Source organism: Typopeltis vanoorti, chromosome 10 (assembly GCF_054136105.1).
Source record: "Typopeltis vanoorti isolate ZY-2024b chromosome 10, IOZ_Tvanoo_1.0, whole genome shotgun sequence".
Classification (NCBI taxonomy): Eukaryota; Metazoa; Arthropoda; class Arachnida; order Uropygi; family Thelyphonidae; genus Typopeltis; species Typopeltis vanoorti.
This window is the reverse complement of record NC_143558.1, coordinates 71105039-71129657: the sequence shown is the minus strand read 5'-3', so window position 1 is coordinate 71129657 and position 24619 is coordinate 71105039. Positions and strand designations below refer to the sequence as shown.

At 34.6% G+C, this 24619-nt stretch overlaps 1 protein-coding gene across 4 annotated transcripts in view; it reads right to left on the bottom strand.

The window, feature by feature from the left end:
- LOC150102499 (transcription factor YY2-like) overlaps positions 1-24619 on the bottom strand; it is a 222848-nt gene that overhangs the window by 192139 nt on the left and 6090 nt on the right. For all 4 annotated transcript variants that reach the window (XR_016548910.1, XR_016548911.1, XM_090398774.1 and 1 more), the window contains exon 2: positions 14524-14671. Coding sequence is in view for 2 of the 4 variants with exons in the window: in XM_090398774.1 (XP_090254900.1) it covers positions 14524-14671 (148 nt within the window). In the remaining 2 variants the exon portion in view is untranslated. The remainder of the gene's footprint in view (positions 1-14523; positions 14672-24619) is intronic.

Genomic DNA, 24619 nt, shown 5'->3' with positions numbered 1-24619 from the left:
CCACTATAAAATATTTTATTCATGAAAAATGTTTAGAAAACTACAATGAAAAATACCAAGAGAACTTGTCACAGAACACAGTTTGGGAAACTCTGCTTTAGAGATCTTTATTTTTAAAGGAATATTTTCATTCAATCACTGACTTATTCTATTAATAATTTGTTCTTCAACAACAAATTCCTACAGACAATGGACATTCATTAGAACCAGTTCTTTATTAAGAATTTTCTCAAAATATAAAACTTCCATGGAACTATCCAGTACAGCAATCCCTTGATTAGTGCGCCTAATGCGTTCTTTAAAACAGGCGCACTAATCGAATACAATAACCTATGAGAAAAAGTATAATTCATTCCTCAAATTTCTTTCTTGAACTTTAATTTTTTTATAAAAGAATTAAGGTGTGTCTCAGGGCCTAGTTAAAGGAAAAACCATGAAGCTGAAAGACAATAAAACATAATTAGAATATAAATTTATTATTCTACTTCTTAACAAAAGAATTGAGCTAACATAGTTTGGTGGGCATTTTGTTTCTTTTTTTCATACAACCGACGGTATGGCCCTATTGCCTCTTCTACTCTTCTGCAAATTTTACTGCTTCTCTCTTCATCAGGGTCAGCCTCTAAGCATTGATGCTTAAAAACTTCAATTGTACGAAAAATGTTTTCAAATTGTTTCTGTGAAATCTTTTTTGGCTGACTATCAGTTAAATTTTCTTCATATTCTTCGGGATCTTCCCACTGTGCATCTAAATTTAGCAGGTCGAAATCACTCAATTCTTCAGAATGAGATTTAATTAACTCTTGGATATTATCATTGAAGGGATGAAAGAAATGAAGGAAGTACGAATTGGTCGCTAATACGTGAAATTACATGCTTTATAGATAAAATTTTCCAACTGTTATACAAGCAAAATAGTTACCACTTTAAAAACTACAATGATCATAAAAGAGAAGTTAATTTTATGATGTGTAATAATAAACAACTCATCCCAGAAGATGGATTGATTACCCTATTATCGGAATGGATTCTCCTTTTTGTGACATGCGCAGAAGTGTCTCGAATCTGTGGGCATACTATAGCAGACGACATAACTTTTGGAACATAGTGTACATGGAAGTAGTGTAGTATGCCATTAAAAATAACTTTATAAAATGTTTTAAATCAATAACTAAATTATTTCATTCTGGTGAGTGATTTTTTAAAATAGTTAGCCATAAAAATGTATAGATAGAAAATTTTTAAAATCTGTAACATTTATTTTTAAGATGTATATAGGCGCACTAATCAAATTTGAGTATCGAAAAAAAATGATGCACTAATCAAGGGATTACTGTATTTCTTTATTTAGCATATATTTTTCCATTCATCTTCACTGTTTCACTGAGGATAAATATTAATATCCCAGGCAAAATTAAATACAAAAATGCACAAATCACAAATTCTTCCCCAGAAAAAAAAAAGTCATTTTTGCTACATTATAAACACTGTATCAAAGAGCTTTCCAATAAAGACACTACACTTTACAGTTTTAGATTTCACTAATTCCTGTCATTTGTTTGTAGAAAATAACTGAAATCATCAGTGTTCTTAAGACAGAACTTTCCATTTCTTTGAATAATGAAAAGAGAATGTATTTAATATCTCCTTTTATTTATTATTCATTTGTTGACAGTCTCATTTTTTCAGTCTACAGAGTCACCTTGCTAAGATTCCATTTTTGGAATCTTCTATCAATATATTCTGACTGGCAAGTTTTTCCAAACACTTTCTAAACACAATGTTCTCTATAAATTAGTAAGGCAAGCGATGTGAAGTCATACCACCTTTACCACGAGTTGCCCCAGTCCTGAAAATACTTCAGGCACAAACTATGTTTCCAGCTGAAGTATTTTCGATAAAGGATTAAACCAAGTATAATTTCTTGGTATCTTTAATTTATAGTAAAACCAAGTGAAAAAACTTCCAACAATGTTCTCTAGTCTGCATTCTCAAGTTACCTTGGTACTGAATGGTCTCTCTGTCAGCTGTCAATCTATCTATCTCCTCGGTGAGCATATGCACACTTATACAACTAAGCAGTAAGGGAGAAGTTAGTAATGGCTGATGCTTTGCTGTTAGCAAAAAGTGAATGTCTTTACAACGAATGAACACATAGCAATTGTGAAATAAAATAAAGAACACTGAAATTATCAGATATCTGGAAAGTACAATCTCAAATACCATACTTTTTTTAAATAAATATCAATTTCACACATCACAGGGTTACAAAACCAAAATTAATAAAATAATAACATATAGAGAAACAGTAAAATAGAAAAACAATTGTAAAAAGATTCATAATTATAAACCGACTATTTTTACACCACCATAGAGTATCATATTCTTATTCGCCTATTGCTGGATTTTACCTTTAACTTTTCCAAAACTTTAACCACCACTCCTGAGATGTTAACTGGTCTGTAATTTGCTACTTCTGTCTTAGAGCCACATTTATATAATGGAACTATCTTACCCACTTTTCACTCCCTTGGAACCTTGCAAGAGCTGAGACTTATAATAAACACCATCAGAAGCAATGCCAATTCTCTCACACATTAGTGTAGCATCCAGACTGACATGCCACTAGGTCCCACTGCAGTATTCACATCAATTGTTTCAGTATGGTGAGTGCCTCCTGTTATTCTACTTCAATTTTGACATCAATCTCACTGGCAACTGCAAATTCACCATGTGTTTGATATGCCTTACACATTACAACTAAACAATTCAGTTCCTTGAGCATATTAAGGCATCAGAGAGAGTAGTTAAAGACAAGGTTGAGGATTTTTATGATGGCCAAAATTTTGATTTAGCAATCTACTTACACTTTATGATGAACACGTTGAATAAAGGACGCTCATACACAGTTATATTTTTGCAATGGCATCTAATTGACACATCACAAGTTGGTTCACAGGATAGGAAATATGGGGATGGATAACAGATTGTTCTGGGAGCTAATGAATGTAAACAAACTTTAAATCATCAAATTTTGCATCGTGTTTTCAAACTTTCATTTTTTTCTTGAATAATATGTGTATTAGAATCTAAAATTCAACTATAAAAGAAGCTGCCTGAGTGATTCATTTAAACTTCTTATATAGTTCTTTTCAACATGATATTCAACATTATCCTGCTCAAAATGAAATTATTACTTCGTATTTCAAATCTCCTGTATTGATGTCCTGAACCAGCATAAAAACATTACATTCAACAGTACCACAGTCTGTGAGATTTAATTACTTGTGTTCCCTACATGTGAATTTGTGTACATCTTTATGTTGGAACATAATGTTATCAATGATAAAATTTTCCTTTTTTTTGTGCATCAGCTAACATCTGTAATGCCTCAAAAAATTGCTCCACATCTTCCTTACTTGAATCTTCTATGAATACAAGGGGACAAATATGTCTTAATGTCTGCCCAATATCAGTTTCACTTAATACATATAGAGATGAAATAGTAAAGAAATGGAAGAAAACATAAAACCAGCACTTAGTGGATCACAGAACTATACTTAATACCCTTGTTTGCAGATGACAAAATAATCATAGCAAGAAGTGAAGATGAGCTCCAGAGATCAACATACTTCTTAAATGAAATTGCCTAAAACAAATTTGGAATGCAAATATCAACTGGCAAAACAAAAATTATAGCTTCTAAAGGACCGTATCTAGCAGAAGCCAAATCATGATTGAAAATAAAATTTTAGAACAATTTACAGCTTCAAATACCTCAAATGTGCTATATAATATAGAAAAGAAGCCAAATTGAAATCAAAATTCCTATAGATAACAGGGATGACCAATAATATTTTCAAACCGAACTAAGTTCAAAAGCATAGAAAAATAAGAATTCATGAAGTTTCTGAGACATTCTCTGCTGTATGAAACTGAATTACAGAATTAAAAAATGCAGAAGGAAAAAAAAAAAAATAGAAATAGGAGCAATGAAATTCCTATGAAGGAAATCAGGCTATGCTCTCTCTCTCACACACACAGAGAGAGAAAGAACACTGAAATACATAAGAACTAAAAGTACTCAGTTCAATGCTTAATTAGACTGAAATAAGACAATGTGCCTAAATCCCCATAAGGATGATGATGATAACTACCTATATCTTGTCTACCATTCAAGATTACCTTTTATTTGTTGAATGCTTACTGCGCAGCCACAGATGCGAGACCCATAGACACTTTTGCGCATGTCAGAAGGCAAATCCATTCCGACAATAGGGTAATCACTGCGTTTCATGGGATGAGGGTTTATTCTTATACATCAGAAAATTAGCTTTTCTTTTATGAAAATTCTAGTTTTTAAAGTGGTAACTATTTTGCTTATACAACACTTGGAAAATTTACGTATAAAGCATGTGATTTCGCGTCTTGGTAATGAATTCATATATCGCCTTATTCCTTTCTCTTCTTCAACATGAATCGACACTTCTTGGCACATTGCCAGCCAAAGGTCTGATATCTGTGGTCGGACAGTAGTACTCCTTTTTCAATGATTGTATACAGCATTGGGGTGCTTAAGGGTCAAAGCTGTATAACTGAGAGGAGACTTCCACATAGCCTTTAAAGGAATGCGGAGAACCGACCAGGGCTTCTGACCTAATGTCCAATCCTCACCTTCTCGTGGTGCACCCTGTTGGGCATCTACTTTGATACTGAACGAACGAGGATGGGCTGGCAATTTGGGATTTAGCCGACCAAATTGTATTCTTATTGGTGAAACAAAAATAAAAAAATGATGGTACAACATGACAAAATTTCATGCCGGCTGGGGCGTCGCCCGGTTAAACAAGGCCCCCGTTGTTTTCGCCAGGGAACCAGGGCGAACAGCGAAAAGTCAGCTACTGGAACAAATCTGAAAACAAACCCCAACTCAACATCACCAGAGTTAAAGATCGGTACTATCAACGTAAGAAGCCTGAATGGCAAAGAAATGGTGCTAGCTGAGGAATTAGATAAGTACCAGATCGACATAATAGGGGTGACTGAAACAAAAAAGACCAAAACTGGTGAGATCTTTCTGAGCAATAAATACAAAATGTTATATTCAGCCAATGACAATCAAGGAAAAGGAGTAGACATAGTATTCAACACAAAATACGAGGCTAATCTTCTTGAATGGCAGTCAGTCTCAAGTAGAGTGATGTGGGCAAATATGAGAATGGAGAACTGGACAATGAGACTTATTTGTGCTTATCGTCCCACAGAAGGTTCTACCAAGGTAGAAGTGGAGGAATTTTTTGACGCTTTAGAAAAAGCAACTGACACAATGAAAAAGGAAAAGTTGGTCCTTGTTGGGGATCTAAATAGCAGAGTAGGAAATGATTGTGAGACATACAAAAATATTTTGGGAAAATTTGGAGAAAAGAGCAAAGCTAATAATAATGGCAAATATCTGTTGGATTTCTGCTCAGGACATGAACTGGTTATTACCAACACCATGTTCCAACATAAAAATGTGCATAACTCACATGGAGAGAAGAGGCAAGGAATAAGAAAAGTCTCACTGACTATGTTATTGTTGATAGTGATGTTTTCTCCCTGGTGCAGGACACCAGAGTGTACAGAGGATTTGAAATTGGAAGTGATCACTATTTAGTCTTGAGCAGGATAAAATTGAATGTCATATTGAAAAGAATAACATGTAAGAAAGTTTAAAAGCGAATAAAAGTTGAGCAGCTCTCAGATGTGAACTGTAGACTAAAATACAGAAAGATTATTGAAAAGAAAATGAAAGAGTTTGAAAACAGGAATCAAACCTTGGGGATTCAGTGGCAAACTCTGAAGAAAACACTGATTGATTCTGCCAGAGAGGCTTGTGGTGAGGTTGTCTGCAAGGATAAAAAAATCAGAACTCCCTGTTGGACACAGGAAGTTAAAGAGACAGTGAAGGAAAAGAAGAAAGCATATCAAAAGTTCCTGTCAAATAAGTCAGCTTGTGCTCTTAGAGAATACAGAGACAAATGCAAGAATGCTAAACACTGTGTAAAACTTGCTAAACAAAAGTCATGGGAGGACTTTGGCAAGAATATAGAAAATAAATATCAAGAAGGTGGCAAAATATTCTGGAGGTTGTTGTAGAAACTTAGGAATGGAGGAAAGAGTGCTGTAAACGGAGTTAGAGATGATAAAGGTGACATGAAAACAGGAGAAAAAGATATCCTTGAAGTATGGAGTAATTACTTTGAAAAACTGCTAAATGAAACAAGCAGTGATAAAAAACACTGACCAGGCATGCAGTCAGGAATACATATCCATACTTGAAGTAGAAAAAGCCATCAAAGGCTTGAAATGTGGAAAGGCAGCAGGAGTAGATGATATTCGACAAGAAATGCTGAAGTATGGTGGTATAAAATTCTTACAGTGGCTGCACTGCATAGTTCAGAAAGCCTGGACAGAGGGACGAATTCCCGATGATTGGAGTAGAGCTCTCATAGTACCCATATATAAGAAGGGAAATAAAACTGAATGCGAGAATTACAGAGGTATTTCCGTACTGAGTGTTCCTGGCAAGATCTATGCAAGTATACTTGAGAAACGTTTGAGAAGAATTGTGGAAGAAAAGCTTGGTGAAGAACAAGCTGGATTCAAGCCAAATAGAGGCTGTCAGGATCAGATCTTCACTTTACGACAAATAGTCGAGAAAGCATGGGAATATAACAGAGATCTGTATTTAAGTTTTATCGATTTGGAAAAGGCATATGACAAGGTGCCAAGAGAGAAGCTATTCAATACGCTGCAGTTATATGGTGTCAATGGGGCATTATATCAAGCAATACTTAGTCTTTATTTGAGTTGTAAGTCAGCAGTTAGAATTGAAGGAAGTACAGGAAGATGGTTTGATGTTAAATCTGGTGTGAGACAAGGATGTACATTATCCCCTCTGTTATTCATTATCTATATGGATCACATTATGAAGGAAAGTGGTATTAAACTTGATATCAAAATTGGAGATGTTAATGTCAGCTCTTTGCTTTATGCGGATGATGTTATACTTCTAAATAAATCCGCTAGAAGTCTGCAAGATTCTCTGACTAAATTGAATAGCTGTTGTAATAGATATGGTATGAAGGTCAGCAATAAAAAAGACAAAGACAATGAAAATTGGCAGAATCAGTGAAAATGTCAACTGTGTTGTGAATGGAGAACCTGTGGAACAAGTAAAATATTTCAGCTACTTAGGCACGATTTTTACTGAAGATGGTAAATTAAATATAGAAATAGACAACAGAATCAGCAAAGCTGGTATGGTGGGAAGTCAATTGAATAAATTCATATGGAATAAGAGAGAAATTAGTCGGAACACTAAATTAGCTGTATACAAGACAGTGATCAAACCAGTTTTAACTTATGGATCTGAGAGCTGGGTCAGAAGTAAAACACTTGACCAAAGACTAGAGACCGCAGATATGAGAGTCCTGAGAAAGATTAGACGCGTGAACAGATGGCATCAATGGCTATATCATATTAAAAACGAGGATATTAGGAAAGAACTTGACATTGTCAGCATCCAGGAATGCATTAGCAGAGCTAATCTCAGGTGGTATGGTCACTTAAATAGAATGGGAGAGGAAAGATTAGCAAAACAAGTGTTCTCTGCCAGGTTGGCAGGAAAACGACCCAGAGGAAGACCAAGATATAGGTGGATTGATACGGTACAAAGTGCCTTAGAGGATAGAAATATAAGATTTGATAATATTGGAGTCTTGACAAATAACAGACTGATTTGGAGGAAAATTGTAGATAGGAAGTTAGTAATGATGTAATTTTTTCATGTAGTACTGTCATATCCTGTACACCCCTTGAGAGTACATGGCAGGAATTTGATGATGATGTATACAGCACTCAGAAAGGATTAAAATAGAATTTAATACTTCCTATATTTCATCTCAGTCAGTGAGACATCTTAAGGGATTACAAAAAAACTAATGTAACATCTACACAAACACCACACAATACTAAGCCAAACCACGTGGGTGACTCTAAAGTCCTATCTAGGTGAATCACCCTCTAAGGTTGTAGGTGGCCTGGAATATAAGGTGGATCTCTGACGATAAGTGTTTCCCAAATCTTAGGAAGCTTAATGCAACCGTATTTATTAAGATTTGGTTGATTTCTGAGAGCTGCTGCTGATTCTAAAAATAGCCTCTCTATTTTGAATTTGCTGTGGTGGAGCATGGTGGTTTTTTTCCATGAGATCCTGGGGGTTGTATCCAAGACATGGTCAGCTAGACCTGACTGACCATAGTCGTGGTTGTAGATGTATGACTCATGTTCCTACAGGCGGATGGTTGCTGATCTGTCTGTCCAAAGTATGCCAGCTTGCAGAAACAGGGTACTTTATAAATTCCAGGCACTGAGAGGAGGGAGCTGATCTTTTGTAGAATGGATAAGGGTAACAAGTTTGTAGTAGGGCTTAAATGTTGTGTAGGTTGTACTTTTTTAAACTCTTGGGCTATTTTTTCTGATGTGCCATGGATGTAGGGTATGGTGATGGCATTTCTAAACTTTTTCTGAAGAGAAGACCAGGGAATGGGGGGCTGATTATTTTTTTTATACTGTAATCGCTGTAGCCATTAGAGAGGAAAGTGTTGTGTATGTGGTCAAGCTCAGTTGTAAGGGCAGTTCCACTGGAACAAAGATTGTGGGCTCTCTTGGTTAGAGAGACACCTTGTTTACACTTCCTAGATACCGCACCTAAGGTGTCTAGGAAGAGTAAACAATTCTTTTTTTTTTCCTTTTCCATTGTAAACTGGATTCTTGGATGTAGACTGTTGAGGTGACTGAGGAAGGAGTCTAATGTGTCTGGGCTATGATGCCAAATAGAGAACACAATGATTTAAATAAATTGGCAGTGCAGGTAAAGGACAATGGTTGTCAACTCACTGTTGTAAAATGTAAAGGTTCGGGATGAAAAGATTACACACTTCGTATCATATTGATGGTATTACTTTACAGGAAATTGATGAGGCTAGGGATGTGGGGATGATGGTTGATAGAGATTGAAAAAGCCAGAGGACATATTTCAAGAGTTGGCAAAATAATCAGAGGATTACTTGGATGCTGAAGAACACATTGATAAAAAAAGATAGGGAGGTTATTATCCCTATCTATGATTCGGCCACATGATGACACCTGTGCACAGATTTCTTGGGGATTGGATAGTGGAGAGGATTCAGAGATGAATGACCAAGATGGTGACAGGTCATCAGAATGTTCCCTATGAGAATAGACCAAGGGTATGTGGGTTGCAGAATTTAGCTGACAAGCAGGAGGATAGGGGGATATGATAGCAACTTATGTTACTAAAGGGATTTTATAAGATTGACATACAAAATATTTTTTCAATAAATGGAGAGTAGGGGAAAAAACAAGAGGTCACACTTTTAAGTTGTTAAGAGTGTAGTTAGTAAAGGTGTATAGACTAGGTGTTTTACCTGGAGAGTGACAAATTAATTTAATGGATTGCCAGAGATGGCTATGGGCACTCCCCAATGGTGAATAGGTTTAAGAAAATGTATCAGTATTGTGTTAATGGATAGAGTGGGTTTCCTGCAATGAGTCTTTTAACTCCATGGACTGCCCACATGAATAATAATAATAATAATGCTGATGATAATATCACTCCACTATCTCATGCTTATTAGCATGTGTTATCCACAAATTCTTCTCTCCCAATAAACATTCCACAGTACCGATATCATCTTTAAAACTCTCCTCTCACTCTTTTCTTGTATCTGTATCACTTCAGAAACCAGATCTGATGAGGTTGTATCAAAAACTTATAAACAGATGATATGACTATAACAAGCCAAAAGGCTATTTTACCTGCGACAAAAGTTAAGTTTAAGGGAGATGGTAAATCCCGTATTATTCAACAGCCGGGTACAAAACTCGGATCGAAATCCTAGAGTTTCATGCCGAAAAAACTATCGGTGAGCCCAAGTGTAAGTAATCACTTGGGTAGTACAAAACCAGGGCAACTCGGAGCAAGTCCCATCACTGTCCTTAATATTCGCTCATAATGTAAAACACAGCTCCTAGGAGATGTATTACTGTTTTACATTATGAGAAGAGGTCACTACCCAGACCGGCTTCAACCCTTTTTGAGGTCTCATCAGTGAGTAGGCAGACCTGGAATATCAAGGTTTTAAGTGAACCGAACTTACATATACATCTACTAATGAATTGCTAAACTGGTGTACTTATATATTGTTATTACTACTATAACAAGCCAAAAGGCTATTTTACTGGCGACATAAGTTAAGTTTCAGGGAGATGATAAATCCCGTATTATTCTACAGCCGGATACGAAACTCAGATCGAAATTCTAGAGTTTCATGTGAATTTTCATTTTCAAGTGAAAATTTGATTCTGACAACCTCTATTTGGCTTGAATCCAGCTTGTTCTTCTCTGAGTTTCCCTTCCATACCTTTTCTTAGTCATTTCTCAAGTATATTTGCATAAATCTTACCAGGAAACATTCAGTAGGGAAATTTGTCTACAATCCTCACATTGTTTTATTTTTTCTATTTATAGATGGGAACTATGAGAGCTCTACTCCATTCGACCCTCTGAATTATGCAGTGTAGCCACTATAAAACTTACAGCTCGACTACCCAGTTGTTTTTTCCACATTTCAGATTTTTGATGGCTTTTTTCCTACTTCAAGTATTGATATGTATTTCTACTATCATGCTGTTACTGCTTGTTTCAAAACTCCTCATCATGTCTGAATTTTTTTAATAAAGGGGAAGAGTTGTATGTCTGCATATTTGGGGAATGAATATACTAATTGTTTAAGGGTGTATGCTACAACTATAAGAAGAAGTGGGATTGGATGTATGATTTTTTTTTTTTTTTTAATTTTCTTAATACTCCATGAATCTGGGATAATTAAACAATAAAGATTTAATTTTTTTTTTTTTACTAATGCCTGTAAGCCAAGATGTAATAATTTGTACACGTTCTTTTAAGATTTATTGCAACATTTATCCATTACCTGATAAGCAGTAGTGGCATCTTTTAGAAGAGTTGATTTGGGTTTTTTTTTTTTTTCTCCTTTATCTTTTTATAGTTGTTTGAATTTCTTAGAGCTGCTATTTCTTTTTCATTGTGGAATGTCTCTTGGTGGGTTTGGATTTCACCAGGATGTCATCTATATCCAAACAAATATGAATGGGAGTGTGTGCAGGAACCCTGCATTCAGAACTGATTATGATGTATAGACTAGATACCTATTTAGGTGCAATGCCAAAATTATAACTTCAACTGAAGAAACTGACTGCTTCACCCATAAGTGGTGACTATAAATTTACTACTTGTTGTGGCTGGAATAATTTTTGATGCTGGCAGGCTTGAATTTTTTCATATGACAGTTAACTTAAATTCCTTAGTTGCCACAGCTCCAAAGATGTTGGAGTATGGATAACAGTTCTCAACTTGAATATCAAATGAAAGACTGGACAATAGTTTACTCTGATTATATGTGATATAATAGTCCTATATACTATATATGATATTATAGGACTGCATACATGGTAAGCTTTAAGTCCTTTATTATCCATCTCTTCATTGGTTCAATTAATGTCAGTCAAATAACTTTGCTTTATAGAAACTAACTTAATGCTACCTACACACCGTCTGCTGTGTGTGTCAATTGTTATATTATTTTCCTGGAATTTTTGTATAAACACCTTAACTTTTCATCTTACATTCTGTTAAAATGACCAAACCACCAACACATTGAGTTTCTGAATGTTAATGATTTATTTCTTTTTATATGGTTCTACATATATGTATTCATCGTGTGCATTTTTCTCTCATTTCTTCATGGCCTCTCAATGATAACTTCTTTCTAACTCTCAGATCAAATTTCCCTTTTTAATGCTGATTTTCCTACCAAATTTATTATAGCAGTTATTTTAATTTCAAAGACAGAATTATATAAGAGGACAGTCATATTACACAGAACAAAGATCTAGGGAGTTTAATATCTAATTTTATATCAGATTAAATATTTCTTTCCTTCTTAATACAATCTATACAGATAAATAACAGAGATAGTAACCATTTGGCTATACATCAAAATATATAAGAGCTATATACAGTTAAATATAATATTCCATTTACACCATAATGTTTGGAATAGCTTCTGCCTTGGCATCTAATCAAATGTCAGATCTACAATACTGAAAGTTCAAGTTATATTCATATGATTTCTTGACTGTTTTCAAGTAAAAATCTTGGTATGTGTTCTTACTCAGTTTCTCTCTACAACTTTTCTTAGCTTTTTCCCAAGTATGATCACATAAATCACACTTTGAACACTAGTAGGAAAGCACAATGTAATAATTTAGTTTTATTTTATTTACTTTTTATAGTTGAGTACAATAATACAATACCCCCTTGTTGATCATATGACATTTTAGACAACCAAGTCTTTTTGAATTATTCGATATAACTAGAGTTAACCCCCCCCCCCCCAAATACATGATATATCCTCCATGTTTGAACATTTCTGGTAGAATATCATAAATTCCAGATGAATTACCCTAATTTATTTTCCCTCCCAAAAAATGAAATGTACACTCGATTGCATTCCTCCAGGACTGACATTTTGCTACTATCTTGCTTAATAACTTTTCAAAAGTACACTGCATTTTTTGCCTTATAAGATGCACCGATGTATCGGAATCGTCACATTTTTCATGTAAATATTAGATATTATTAGATAAAAAAAAAATTATTCTCGTAAAAATTACCAAAACATTAAAAAATGTAACATATAATATATATATATATAATATAATTTTTATAAATGTCACTAATCTTCTTTTCAAATCATTATTCATCTTCATCAGAAACCAAGTCATCGCTTTCACGAAATTATAAGTCATCCTCCATACTATCAAGAGAATTACTAATACCACATTTTTGAAAAGATTTTATAAATCATTTTGGATTTCACGTCATTCAACGAATTCTTTACCCACTGGCACATGTGCGAAACTGTGACCTTTCTCCTCCCTGCAGATGTTTCCTCAAAATTTGGAGATTGCAACCAACTGACCCATTTTTTCACTCATAAATCCTTTAAATGGTTTGTTTAAGTGAAACATCTAAAAGGTTGAAGCATGGAGGTGAATCCTCCTGGGATTAGTTATTTTTGTGAAGTTCATTCTGAACAGCTTTGGTTTCTCATGTAAACTGCATAACCTCCAGACCACACCTTGTTTATCCATAACTTCATCCCACCTCATCCATCCTTTTAGATGAATATGAATTTAAACTCCTTGGGGAAGTTTCTTTGAGCATTGTTTTTCTTTTAAAAATTAAAATAAGTGTCAATGTTGTTCCATCTGCACAGCACGAAAAAACAACAACATAGTGGGGGTTTTATGATCATAAGTTTTAACAATAATATTATTTTTTATTTTTGGAGTCAATAGTCTTGTTCGAGGGCACAACAAAAGTCAGAAGCAATTCATTCATATTAGTTATCTGTGAAAGTTCAAACTTGTCTTGTTTTCTAGTATATATGATGAATCTGTGAAACTCAGTAATTTTATTTTCAAATTCATCTGTCATTTCTTGTGATATTTTCATTTTTACATGCATGCATAAATCATCTCTTCATAAATCTAAAGCAGCATGATGGCAACTGTAAAGCTGATGATATTTCTTTCTGCGGCCAATACTTTTGCTCATTGAATAATCATTCTTGTAGATACGCAGCAACCCGATCTTCTTTGATCTATTATCCAAGTTTTTAATTCATTTTCAATTTCTGGCCATTTTGCTGGTTTTCTGCAGAGATTGTGTTTTTTAAAATTTGCTTTTATTATTGCTGCCCATTTCTTCCAAGTTTGTATAATTTTTTCTGTAGGCAGAGGCCCAAAGTGCTACTTTTTTTTTGCATACTCAATCACACTATGCTTAAACACAATTATACAGCTATGCCTGTGCTTCATAGAATCCATGGGTTATAAAAAAATTTATAATAATGATCATTAGTTTAAATTTGGTTTAAACTATTATTTTGTTTGATATATGTTTCTTTATTCTAAACACAGTGCTCTTTCAATTATGAGTCAGTGGGGAAAAACAATATGCTGGATGCTAAACATGATGCTCAGTTGCAAAATGTCAGTTCATGAGTCAGATGACATAGTAAACCCACGAACTAGAAAACTGAAGTTCCAGCTTTTTAAGGGCAAAATAAACAGTAGATTACAATAGTCATTCATTTGAATTTTGTAATAAATCATATCATAGCCATAATATACCAAATATAAAATTTGCAATTATTTGAATATGATAAATCAGCTATAAAAGCCAGAAGATGAGCTGTATCTACAATATAAGAGAAAATGGTTTCAATTAGCTCAATTTTGGTTAGATATAAAATCTGCAACATTCTATTTATTTATTTATTTTTTTTTTTTTAAATAAAGAAATCTTACTTTGCAAATTCTGCTAGCTGTTTAGGATCACTCAGATCAACTCCTGGAATGCCACCTGGAGGTATTTTTTTACCAGTCATATATTCAGTATAATCTGGATCTGGTTCAGGGGTTGCTGCATCCTCCACAGAAAGGTCTTTTTTCTCATCTACAGAGTTTGAAATATAAAATTAAATGGCAACCCAGTAAGTGTTCTTAGAGCTATCAAATGCATTTAAACAAACTGCTTATACCAGGGCTTCCCAATAAAAGGCTACAAAGATAACTGGAGTAAATGGACTTTGAAAAATTAAAGACAAGCTTAAACTTATGTGAAATTTTTGCATAAGTATCAAAGGCATTTTCAGAAAAAAAAATGTAACAAAATAAATTACAAGAAAATAATTTTAAAAAGAAAAAGATACCAGATAATAATCAGGAATTTACATAAAATAGATATTTCCCATAAAGAGGATAACTGAAGGCCTCACAGCTCCGGTAGACACCTGAAAGTCTGAGTGGAGAAAACTTCTCCTTAGGTGAAGAAAAAAAACATAGAAATCTTCACAACAGGATGATCCCTGCTCCTGTGGTTTGTCTAGCTTCAGACATCTGGCAGGTTTGCAGCCATTTGTTATGAAGAACATAAATCTTATATCCAACATCTTGAACCTGAGCAGTCTGGCCTAGCAGACATGCCATCTCGACTAAACATAAGGTTCTTTAGAAGAACAGTAAACTTTTAAATAAAAGTAAATTGCTTATAGAGCAGTTTACAAGAAAAGTTTTGAAGCCTTTCTAAACTAAGAACTCAAACAGATATGATAGCTTTTGGTTATCTCCTTTATGTGAAATATTATTACATCAATTTTATGCAAATTCCTGATTATCTTTTTTTTAATTGGGAATTCACTGACTGTCTGTGGTCCTACAGATGCTGTATGGCACTTTTTTAAATTCATTCTTTTATTGTAATTTATTTAGTTCTAGCAGCAAGGCTTATATGTTGGTCACACATAACTGGTATTTAGCTTACGGAATTAACAACGCATATAAAGGATATTAATTAAAGGCAACTTTAATGAATAACTTCAATATTTTGGCAACATCACGTTGCCATCTTCAGGAACATCAAAATATGGTGTGTGCATGCAGGCACTAACAAAAGCAAATTAGGAAGAAGGCAAGAAACTAATATGATTACACTAAATCTATCACCATCCCCTACATCTGGGGCACCTCTGAGAAAATAACCAATATCCTCAAAAAATATGACCTGAATTCTTGTTATAGACCATATAAAAAGTTGGCATCCCTTATCTGCTCTACCAAAGACCAATCACTTCCCCTAAACCTACCTGGTGTATACCAGGTTCCTTGCAGCTGCAAACTGTCCTACTTTGGCCAAATAGGCAGAACAGCAAATATCAGGATTTCGGAAAACAAAGACTTCATCCGGTTTCACCAGTACAGCCTCTCTGGGCTGGCAGACCATGCCTTAGATACCCTCCATAGAATTCGTTTGAAGAAAACTAAAATAATATACCGCAGCAAGTTCAAGTACGAAAGATTATTCAAGGAATCATCAGCAGCTTTAAAAAATGTTCCAAACCTCAACAAATTTGGATGCATGAAACTACCCCAAATTTTGGAGACTTACATTATGAGAACTTCAGTCCAACGGCCAAGACAACCCAATTAGCCCACCATTAGGACTTTAGGAACAATATTAGTTTCTTGCCTTCTTCCTCATTTGCTTTTGTTAGTGCCTGCGTGCACATACCATATTTTGATGTTCCCGAAGATGGCAATGTGACGTTGCCGAAATATTGAAGTTATTCATTAAAGTTGCCTTTAATTAATATCCTTTATATGCGTTGTTAATTCCGTAAGCTAAATACCAGTTAATTTATTTAGTGTTCCATCGTTGTTATTATACTGAAGATACCCGTGATACTTTGGAAAAATTTTACAGCTAATAAATTTATTCAACAAGTTCAAGTTTCCATCTTTAATTTTTCAAAGAATGACAGCCTACATTATACTGAAAGCTAAATGGACTGTTTTATTCGGGATTAACATGGAAGCAAGAACACAAAGAGTGGATGCAATTCATCTATGAAATATCTTCATCATCTGGTTTGTGTGACCATGAACAAAAATCCGAGTTCTCTATCACACATTGAAAATATTTTGATGATAACATGCATACGAGTGTTTTTCAATGCTCTTCAGATCCTCGATAAACCAATGTCTTGCACATCACAAATGAAGATATGTAATTCCACAAATTGCTAACATATATTACATGCACATACATGACTGGCATGTGAATCTAATTGTTAAATAAATGTACTCATGTATAAGCAAAGTCTTTCTTTTCTTCTCTACAGAACTTCTACTGTTCACAATGATGTCAAAATGACCTTTCAAAGCAAAATGTCTATGGAATAGATAATTAAACACATTATGGGAAGGTTCCTTTGAGAAAGTCATCTAATGCAAGACCATAATATTTTGGAGACAATGTTAGGCTTGCCTATAAAGATGATAAAAAAAAAAATTCTTTCAAACAGAGCTAAACAAGTTTAGACAGGTTTTTTGTTATTATTAAAAAAAAAAAAATAAAAAATAAAAAAAAAAATACTAACTTATAAACTTAAACTGGTTTTAATTAAAGTAAAATATTTGCCATAAAAATAGTTTCATTAATATAAGTATTAAACACACATGTAGTTAATGATCAAAGATAGTGTCATCTTCCCTCACTTCCCTGATTGACTACGATTAAATGCAATTAGTTTATTTTTATTTATTCGTATGGAGTTTCCTCCCTTTTTCTCCCCAGTCCCTATTCGGGTGAGTTGAGCCCCCCCCCCCCCCCTCATTGGGGGGGGGGGGGTAAGTATTTTATGGCTGTAGGTCTGTGTGTGTTCACGGGACCAGTTTACCTGCTTGCGGGATGAAAAATGCCAGATAAACTAGCGGAAAAAACCCTACTGCTCGCGCTCAAGACCGGGCTAACTTGGCTATGACTGAGGAAGATCCTCAAATTCCTCACGTCTTCGACGGGAATCGAACATGGGACACTCCTTCCCCAGTCATATGGTTGCAAAGCGCACAGCCACTAGGCTAACCGTGCAGACAATGCTATTAGTATAGATATAGCACTGCTTCTTGCATAAAATAGAGTCATAAACTACAATAGCTACTCTCTGCAAGCAGGATCATCTCCACTTCCGTCCTTGCACACAACAGTGAAATTTCTTAGGGTAAGGTCATAATTGGGTTTTAAATATGTTTCCTGCAGACAGAAACAGAACGGTTTCTGTAGAAAAATCTTGATATCAGATATTCTGGCAAAAAACAGTTACATTGTAAAAATTTTCCTATTATTTTGGCTTTAACTTCTCTGATTTTTTTTTTTTTTTTTTTGGTGGGAGGGAGAGAGCTGAGGACTTACTTTAATCAGGTTTATATTTATCAATTGATTTTGGGAAGTACAGATGGCCAATGTCCATCTCTTCCCCTGGAAGAATATTCAATACATCATCTGATGTGTCAGGATCAGTTAGCAAGTTTAATTACTTTCAGTGAATTAGTGAAGTATCCATTTTTTCTGTGGGGGTGTTTAGTGATTTATCTTTAAGTGATATCCTTGCCATAATTTTTTGATAAGTGTGTTCTCATCAACTAGAACCATTTCTGGAGTTGTTTCTAGGGTGAAACTGTATGCCATGCGACTGAACAGAGAAGCACTCACAATCATAAAGTTCAGGTATGGTGAAATTATCAGTTCACGGAAAATACATACGTTTGAGATGCTGTTGATATTTTCTTAGCTGCCACCTTCTCAGCATAAGAGGTTCTCAGAACAGGTGTGGTGGTGGCTAACTTCCCTTTTGCATCCTGATATATTTTGTTCTGTTTTTAATCTTTTGTATTTCTTTTTCTTCTTTCCACTTTGACATGCATGGGAGTAAGCTAGGTGATCTCCCTGAAATTGGCACATTTAGCTTTCTTTGAGGAGTCAAATTTGTTATCATGATCTTTATTACAACATCAGACACATGTGGTAGATCCACGACAAGCAGCTTAGCATGCTCGTATTTAACATTTAAAGCATCTTATTGGATTAGGGATGTACCTAAGAGAACAGTTGCCTGCTTTAACAATGTTGGGAGCTCAGGTGTATCAAAAGAAAGGATGTTCCTTGTTAGAACCAGTTGACCATTCCTACATATTGGGATGGACTTCACACCTGTTACCCTATGATCTTTAACCTCTCAACATATCATCAAGAACATCCCCATTCTGAGTATTCCACATTTGGCAGTTTCTCAGAATGTTGCTGATATGACATTTTCACAAGGATATCACCAGAATGTAATATTTTAATGGTTTTGGGATATCCTGCCAGTCCTTCTAAACTCTTAAATAAAGGTGACATTCTGCCTACTTTTTGCATGGATGAACAAAAACAATGGTACATATATATTTATTCTATCTGATCCTGACAGGCCAAATAGAGGCTGTCAGGATCAGATCTTCACTTTACGACAAATAGTCGAGAAAGCATGGGAATATAACAAAGATCTGTATTTAAGTTTTGTCGATTTGGAAAAGGCATATGACAAGGTGCCAAGAGAGAAGCTATTCAATACGCTACAGTTACATGGTGTCAATGGGGCATTATATCAAGCAATATTTAGTCTTTATTTGAGTTGTAAGTCAGCAGTTAGAATTGAAGGACGTACAAGAAGATGGTTTAACGTTAAATCTGGTGTGAGACAAGGATGTACATTATCCCCTCTGTTATTCATTATCTACATGGATCACATTATGAAGGAAAGTGGTATTAAACATGATATCAAAATTGGAGATGTTGATGTCAGCTCTTTGCAGATGATGTTATACTTCTAAATAAATCCGCTACTAGTCTGCAAGATTCACTGACTAAATTGAATAGCTGTTGTAATAGATATGGTATGAAGGTCAGCAATAAAAAGACAAAGACAATGAAAATAGGCAGAATCATTGAAAATGTCAACTGTGTTGTGAATGGAGAACCTGTGGAACAAGTAAAACATTTCAGCTACTTAGGCACGATTTTTACTGAAGATGGTAAATTAAATATAGAAATAGACAACAGAATCAGCAAAGCTGGTATGGTGGGAAGTCAATTGAATAAATTCATATGGAATAAGATAGAAATTAGTCGGAATACTAAATTAGCTGTATACAAGACAGTATACAAACCAGTTTTAACTTATGGATCTGAGAGCTGGGTCAGAAGTAAAACACTTGACCAAAGACTAGAGACTGCAGATATGAGCCCAGAGAAAGATTAGAGGCATGAACAGATGGCATCAATGGCAATATCATATTAAAAATGAGGATATTAGGAAAGAACTTGACATTGTCAGCATCCAGGAATGCATTAGCAGAGCTAATCTCAGGTGGTATGGTCACTTAAATAGAATGGGAGAGGAAAGATTAGCAAAACAAGTGTTCTCTGCCAGGTTGGCAGGAAAACGACCCAGAGGAAGACCAAGATATAGGTGGATTGATACGGTACAAAGTGCCTTAGAGGATAGAAATATAAGATTTGATAATATTGGAGTCTTGACAAATAACAGACTGATTTGGAGGAAAATTGTAGATAGGAAGTTAGTAATGATGTAATTTTTTCATGTAGTACTGTCATATCCTGTACACCCCTTGAGGGTACATGGCAGGAATTTGATGATGATGATGATTGTCTTGTTATTGCTGATCAAACTATATCTATTACAACAAATATTGAATTTAGTCAAGGAATCTTGCAGACTTGTAGCAGATTCATTCAGAAGGATATCATCATCTGCTTAAAGCAAAGTGCTGACATGAACATCTCTAATTTTGATATCAGGTTTAATATCACTTTCTTTCATAATGTGATCCATATAGATAATGAATAACAGAGGGGATAATGTACATCCTTGTCTCACACCAGATTTAACATTAAACCATCTTCCTGTACTTCCTTCAATTCTAACTGCTGACTTACAACTCAAATAAAGACTAAGTATTGCTTGATATAATGCCCCATTGACACCATATAACTGTAGCATATTGAATAGCTTCTCTCTTGGCACATTGTCATATGCCTTTTCCAGATCTACAAAACTTAAATACAGATCTTTGTTATAATTCCATCATTTCTCAGTCATAAAGTAAAAATCTGATCCTGACAGCCTCTATTTGGCCTGAATCCAGCTTCTGCTTCACCAAGCTTCAATTCCACAAACCAATCTTGTCAGTGGGAGCTAGACCCCTAAAAATGAGACTTCAATAAAGGTCGAAACCAGTCTGGGTAGTGAACAACCTTCCCATAATGCATAGCATTATACATACATAATGTTTTAAAAGAGGTATACCGTCAGTAGACATATCGATACAAAATTAATAATGGAAAAAACTCACGTACAAAGATTATTTAATAGTATAACTTTTGCCTGTGTGTCACAGGCATCTTCAGTACATTAAGCTCAAATTAAACAATAACTGATAATTCCAAAAAGCACCACCTAAGTAGTTGGTGTAAGATAACTAAAAAGGTCAATAACTTTCCTAAAAATAAATAATAAAATCAATACAATAAAAAGTTGGGAAAGATTAGCTGATTTGTAAAGTACTATCTCCCATAAAGGGGATAGACATAAGATGTCGGATCTGTTTAAGTTAGGAGAATGAAGTAGAGTTTCACATGTTTCTTTATAAAGGCATTCCATGAGAAACTGACTTTTGTGAAGAACTCTTGTCTTTCTCCAATGAACTCTGTGTCTAGTGAAGATGGCATATTTTGCAAATCCAGACTTTTCAGGTTTAAAGTATTCAATATAAAATTGGTGTTCTTCAACCGAATAGAGGCAGATCTTCCTGTTTCTCCAAAATAAGATAATCCACAAGAGCATGGAATCTGATAGACACCTGGATGATTAAGATGTGGAAGCTTGTCCTTAGGAGAAGTGAGAAAGGTGTAGATTTTTCTAAACGGTCGAAAGGCAACAAAAATATTCAGTGGTTTTAAAACTTTAGCTATATGTTCACTGATGCCTTGTACATAAGGGATAGTAATGCATGTTATTTCTTCTGTGTTTGAAGAGGAAGACATATTAAAACTACTCAAAGTTCTTTTAATGAAGCAATTTTTATAACCATTAGATAGAAAGGAAGTAGAAGTTATATATTGTAGTTCTTTCTGTAAAAGATCGTCTGAACAACAAAAGGAGTGGGCCCGATGAACCAGTGTTTTAATAGTTCCTGCCTTTTGACTGGGATGGTGATGAGATTCTGCATGAATATAATGGCCTGTATGAGTCTTATTTGTATAAACTGAGAAATGTTGGTTACCATCTGGTTGGCGAAGAATTAGAAGATCTAAAAAGGCTAAGTGCTTATTTGATTCTACTTCTAGGGTATACTTGATCCTAGGATGAAATGCATTTAACTTGGTGAGAAATTGTTGAAGTTCATCCGAAGAGCCATTCCATACAGCAAAAATGTCATCAACATATCTGAACCAATGTGTAGGTCTGGGAGAAATGTTGTCAAAGATTCATTGTTCAAAATGTTCATAAAGAAAGTGGAGATAGCAGGAGAAAGAGGATTGCCCATTGCTATTCCTTCAATTTGTTGATACAACTTATTTTTAAAGGAAAAATAACCAGAATTTATTACAAAATCAAATACGTTTACAATGTCTGAAGGAAATTCCTGTTGTAGTAATTCAATGCTTTCCGAAAGAGGCATATTTATAAAGAAACAACGTCTAAACTGATCATGATATTAGAAACCTCCAAATGAAGAGCTGAAATTTTATTTTTGAAATCCAAAGTATTTTTTATATAAGCATCAGTTCTAGTTGAAGAGGAGAGTAAATTTGATAAAAAATTTGAGATTTTGTAAGTGGGACAACCTATACAATCTACAACTGGTCTTATCGGAATGCCTGGTTTAAAGGTTTTTTTTTTTTTTTTTTTTTAACTTTCTTCGGTCGTCCACCTAGATTGTATGGTCTTCCAAACGTTCATAAACCATTCATTCCATTAAGACCAGTTGTAGATTGTACAGGTTGCCCCACTTACAAAATCTCAAAATTTTTATCAAATTTACTTTCCTCTTCAACTAGAAGAACTGATGCTTATATAAAAATTACTTTGGATTTCAAAAATAAAATTTCAGATCTTCATTTGGACGTTTCTGATATCATGATCAGTTTAGATGTTTCTTTATTTATAAATGTGCCTCTTTCAAAAAGCATTCAATTGCTACAACAGGAATTTTCTTCAGACATTGTAAACGTATTTGATTTTGTAATAAATTCTGGTTATTTTTCCTTTAAAAATAAGTTGTATCAAAAAATTGAAGGAACAGCAATGGGCAATCCTCTTTCTCCTGCTATCTCCAATTTCTTTATGAACATTTTGAACAACGAATCTTTGACAACATTTCTCCCAGACCAACTCATTGGTTCAGATATGTTGATGACATTTTTGCTGTATGGAATGGCTCTTCGGATGAACTTCAACAATTTCTCACCAAGTTAAACGCATTTCATCCTAGGATCAAGTATACCCTAGAAGTAGAATCAAATAAGCAGTTAGCCTTTTTAGATCTTCTAATTCTTTGCCAACCAGATGGTAACCAACATTTCTCAGTTTATACAAATAAGACTCATACAGGCCATTATATTCATGCGGAATCTCATCACCATCCCAGTCAAAAGGCAGGAACTATTGAAACACTGGTTCATCGGGCCCACTCCTTTTGTTGTTCAGACGATCTTTTACAGAAAGAACTACAACATAACTTCTTCCTTTCTATCTAATGATTATAATAAAATTAGTTTAATCCTTTATCCAAGTGTGAGCAAACAAAGTTTGCACCTGAAAGTATCTTCAGGACTGGGGTAAGGTGGTACAACACTAGGGGAACTCGTTGCAAAGGTGGAGCAAGCTACCAACAATCCTATCTCAGTATCTCTCATAATGCAAAACACATCTCCTTGCGGATATGTCTAATGTTATGCATTAAGGGAAGGGCCACAACCCAGACTAGTTTCGACTTTTATTAAGGTCTCTTCAGTAGGAGCCAGGCCCAAGTGGAGATACCAGGCAGAAGCATTAGCAGGTCATCGCTACCTATAGGAGTTGCCAAATGGTGTGCCACCCTTTTTTTAATAAATTACTCTGGATTTAGAAAAAGATGTTGAAAGTTTATTTTTCACTTGGTTAGAGTATAATAAAATTAGTTTAATCCTTTATTCAAGTGTAAGCAAACAAAGTTTGCGCCTGAAAGTATCTTCCTTACCATCTTACCCCAGTCCTGAAGATACTTTCAGGCGCAAACTTTGTTTGCTCACACTTGGATAAAGGATTAAACTAATTTTATTATACTCTAACCAAGTGAAAAATAAACCTTCAACTTCAATTTCTATCTAATGGTTATAAAAATTGCTTCATTAAAAGAACTTTAATATGTCTTCTTCTTCAAACACAGAAGAAATAACATGCATTACTATCCCTTATGTACAAGGCATCAGTGAACGTATAGCAAAAGTTTTAAAACCACTGAATATTTTTGTTGCCTTTCGACCGTTTAGAAAAATCTCTACCTTTCTCACTTCTCCTAAGGACAAGGCTTCCACATCTTAATCATCCAGGTGTCTACCAGATTCCATGCTCTTGTGGATTATCTTATTTTGGAGAAACAGGAAGATCTGCCTCTATTCGGCTAGAAGAACACCAATCTTATATTGAATACTTTAAACCTGAAAAGTCTGGACTTGCAGAACATGCCATCTTCACTAGACACAGAGTTCATTGGAGAAAGACAAGAGTTCTTCACAAAAGTCAGTTTCTCATGGAACGCCTTTATTAAGAAACATGTGAAATTCTACTTCATTCTCCTAACTTAAACGTTTATCTATTTACAAATCAGTTAATCTTTCCTAACTTTTTATTGTATTGATTTTTTTTTTTTTTTTTAAGGAAAATTATTGACCTTTTTAGTTATCTTACACCAACTACTTAGGTGCCGCTTTTTGGAATTGTCAGTTATTGTTTAATTTGAG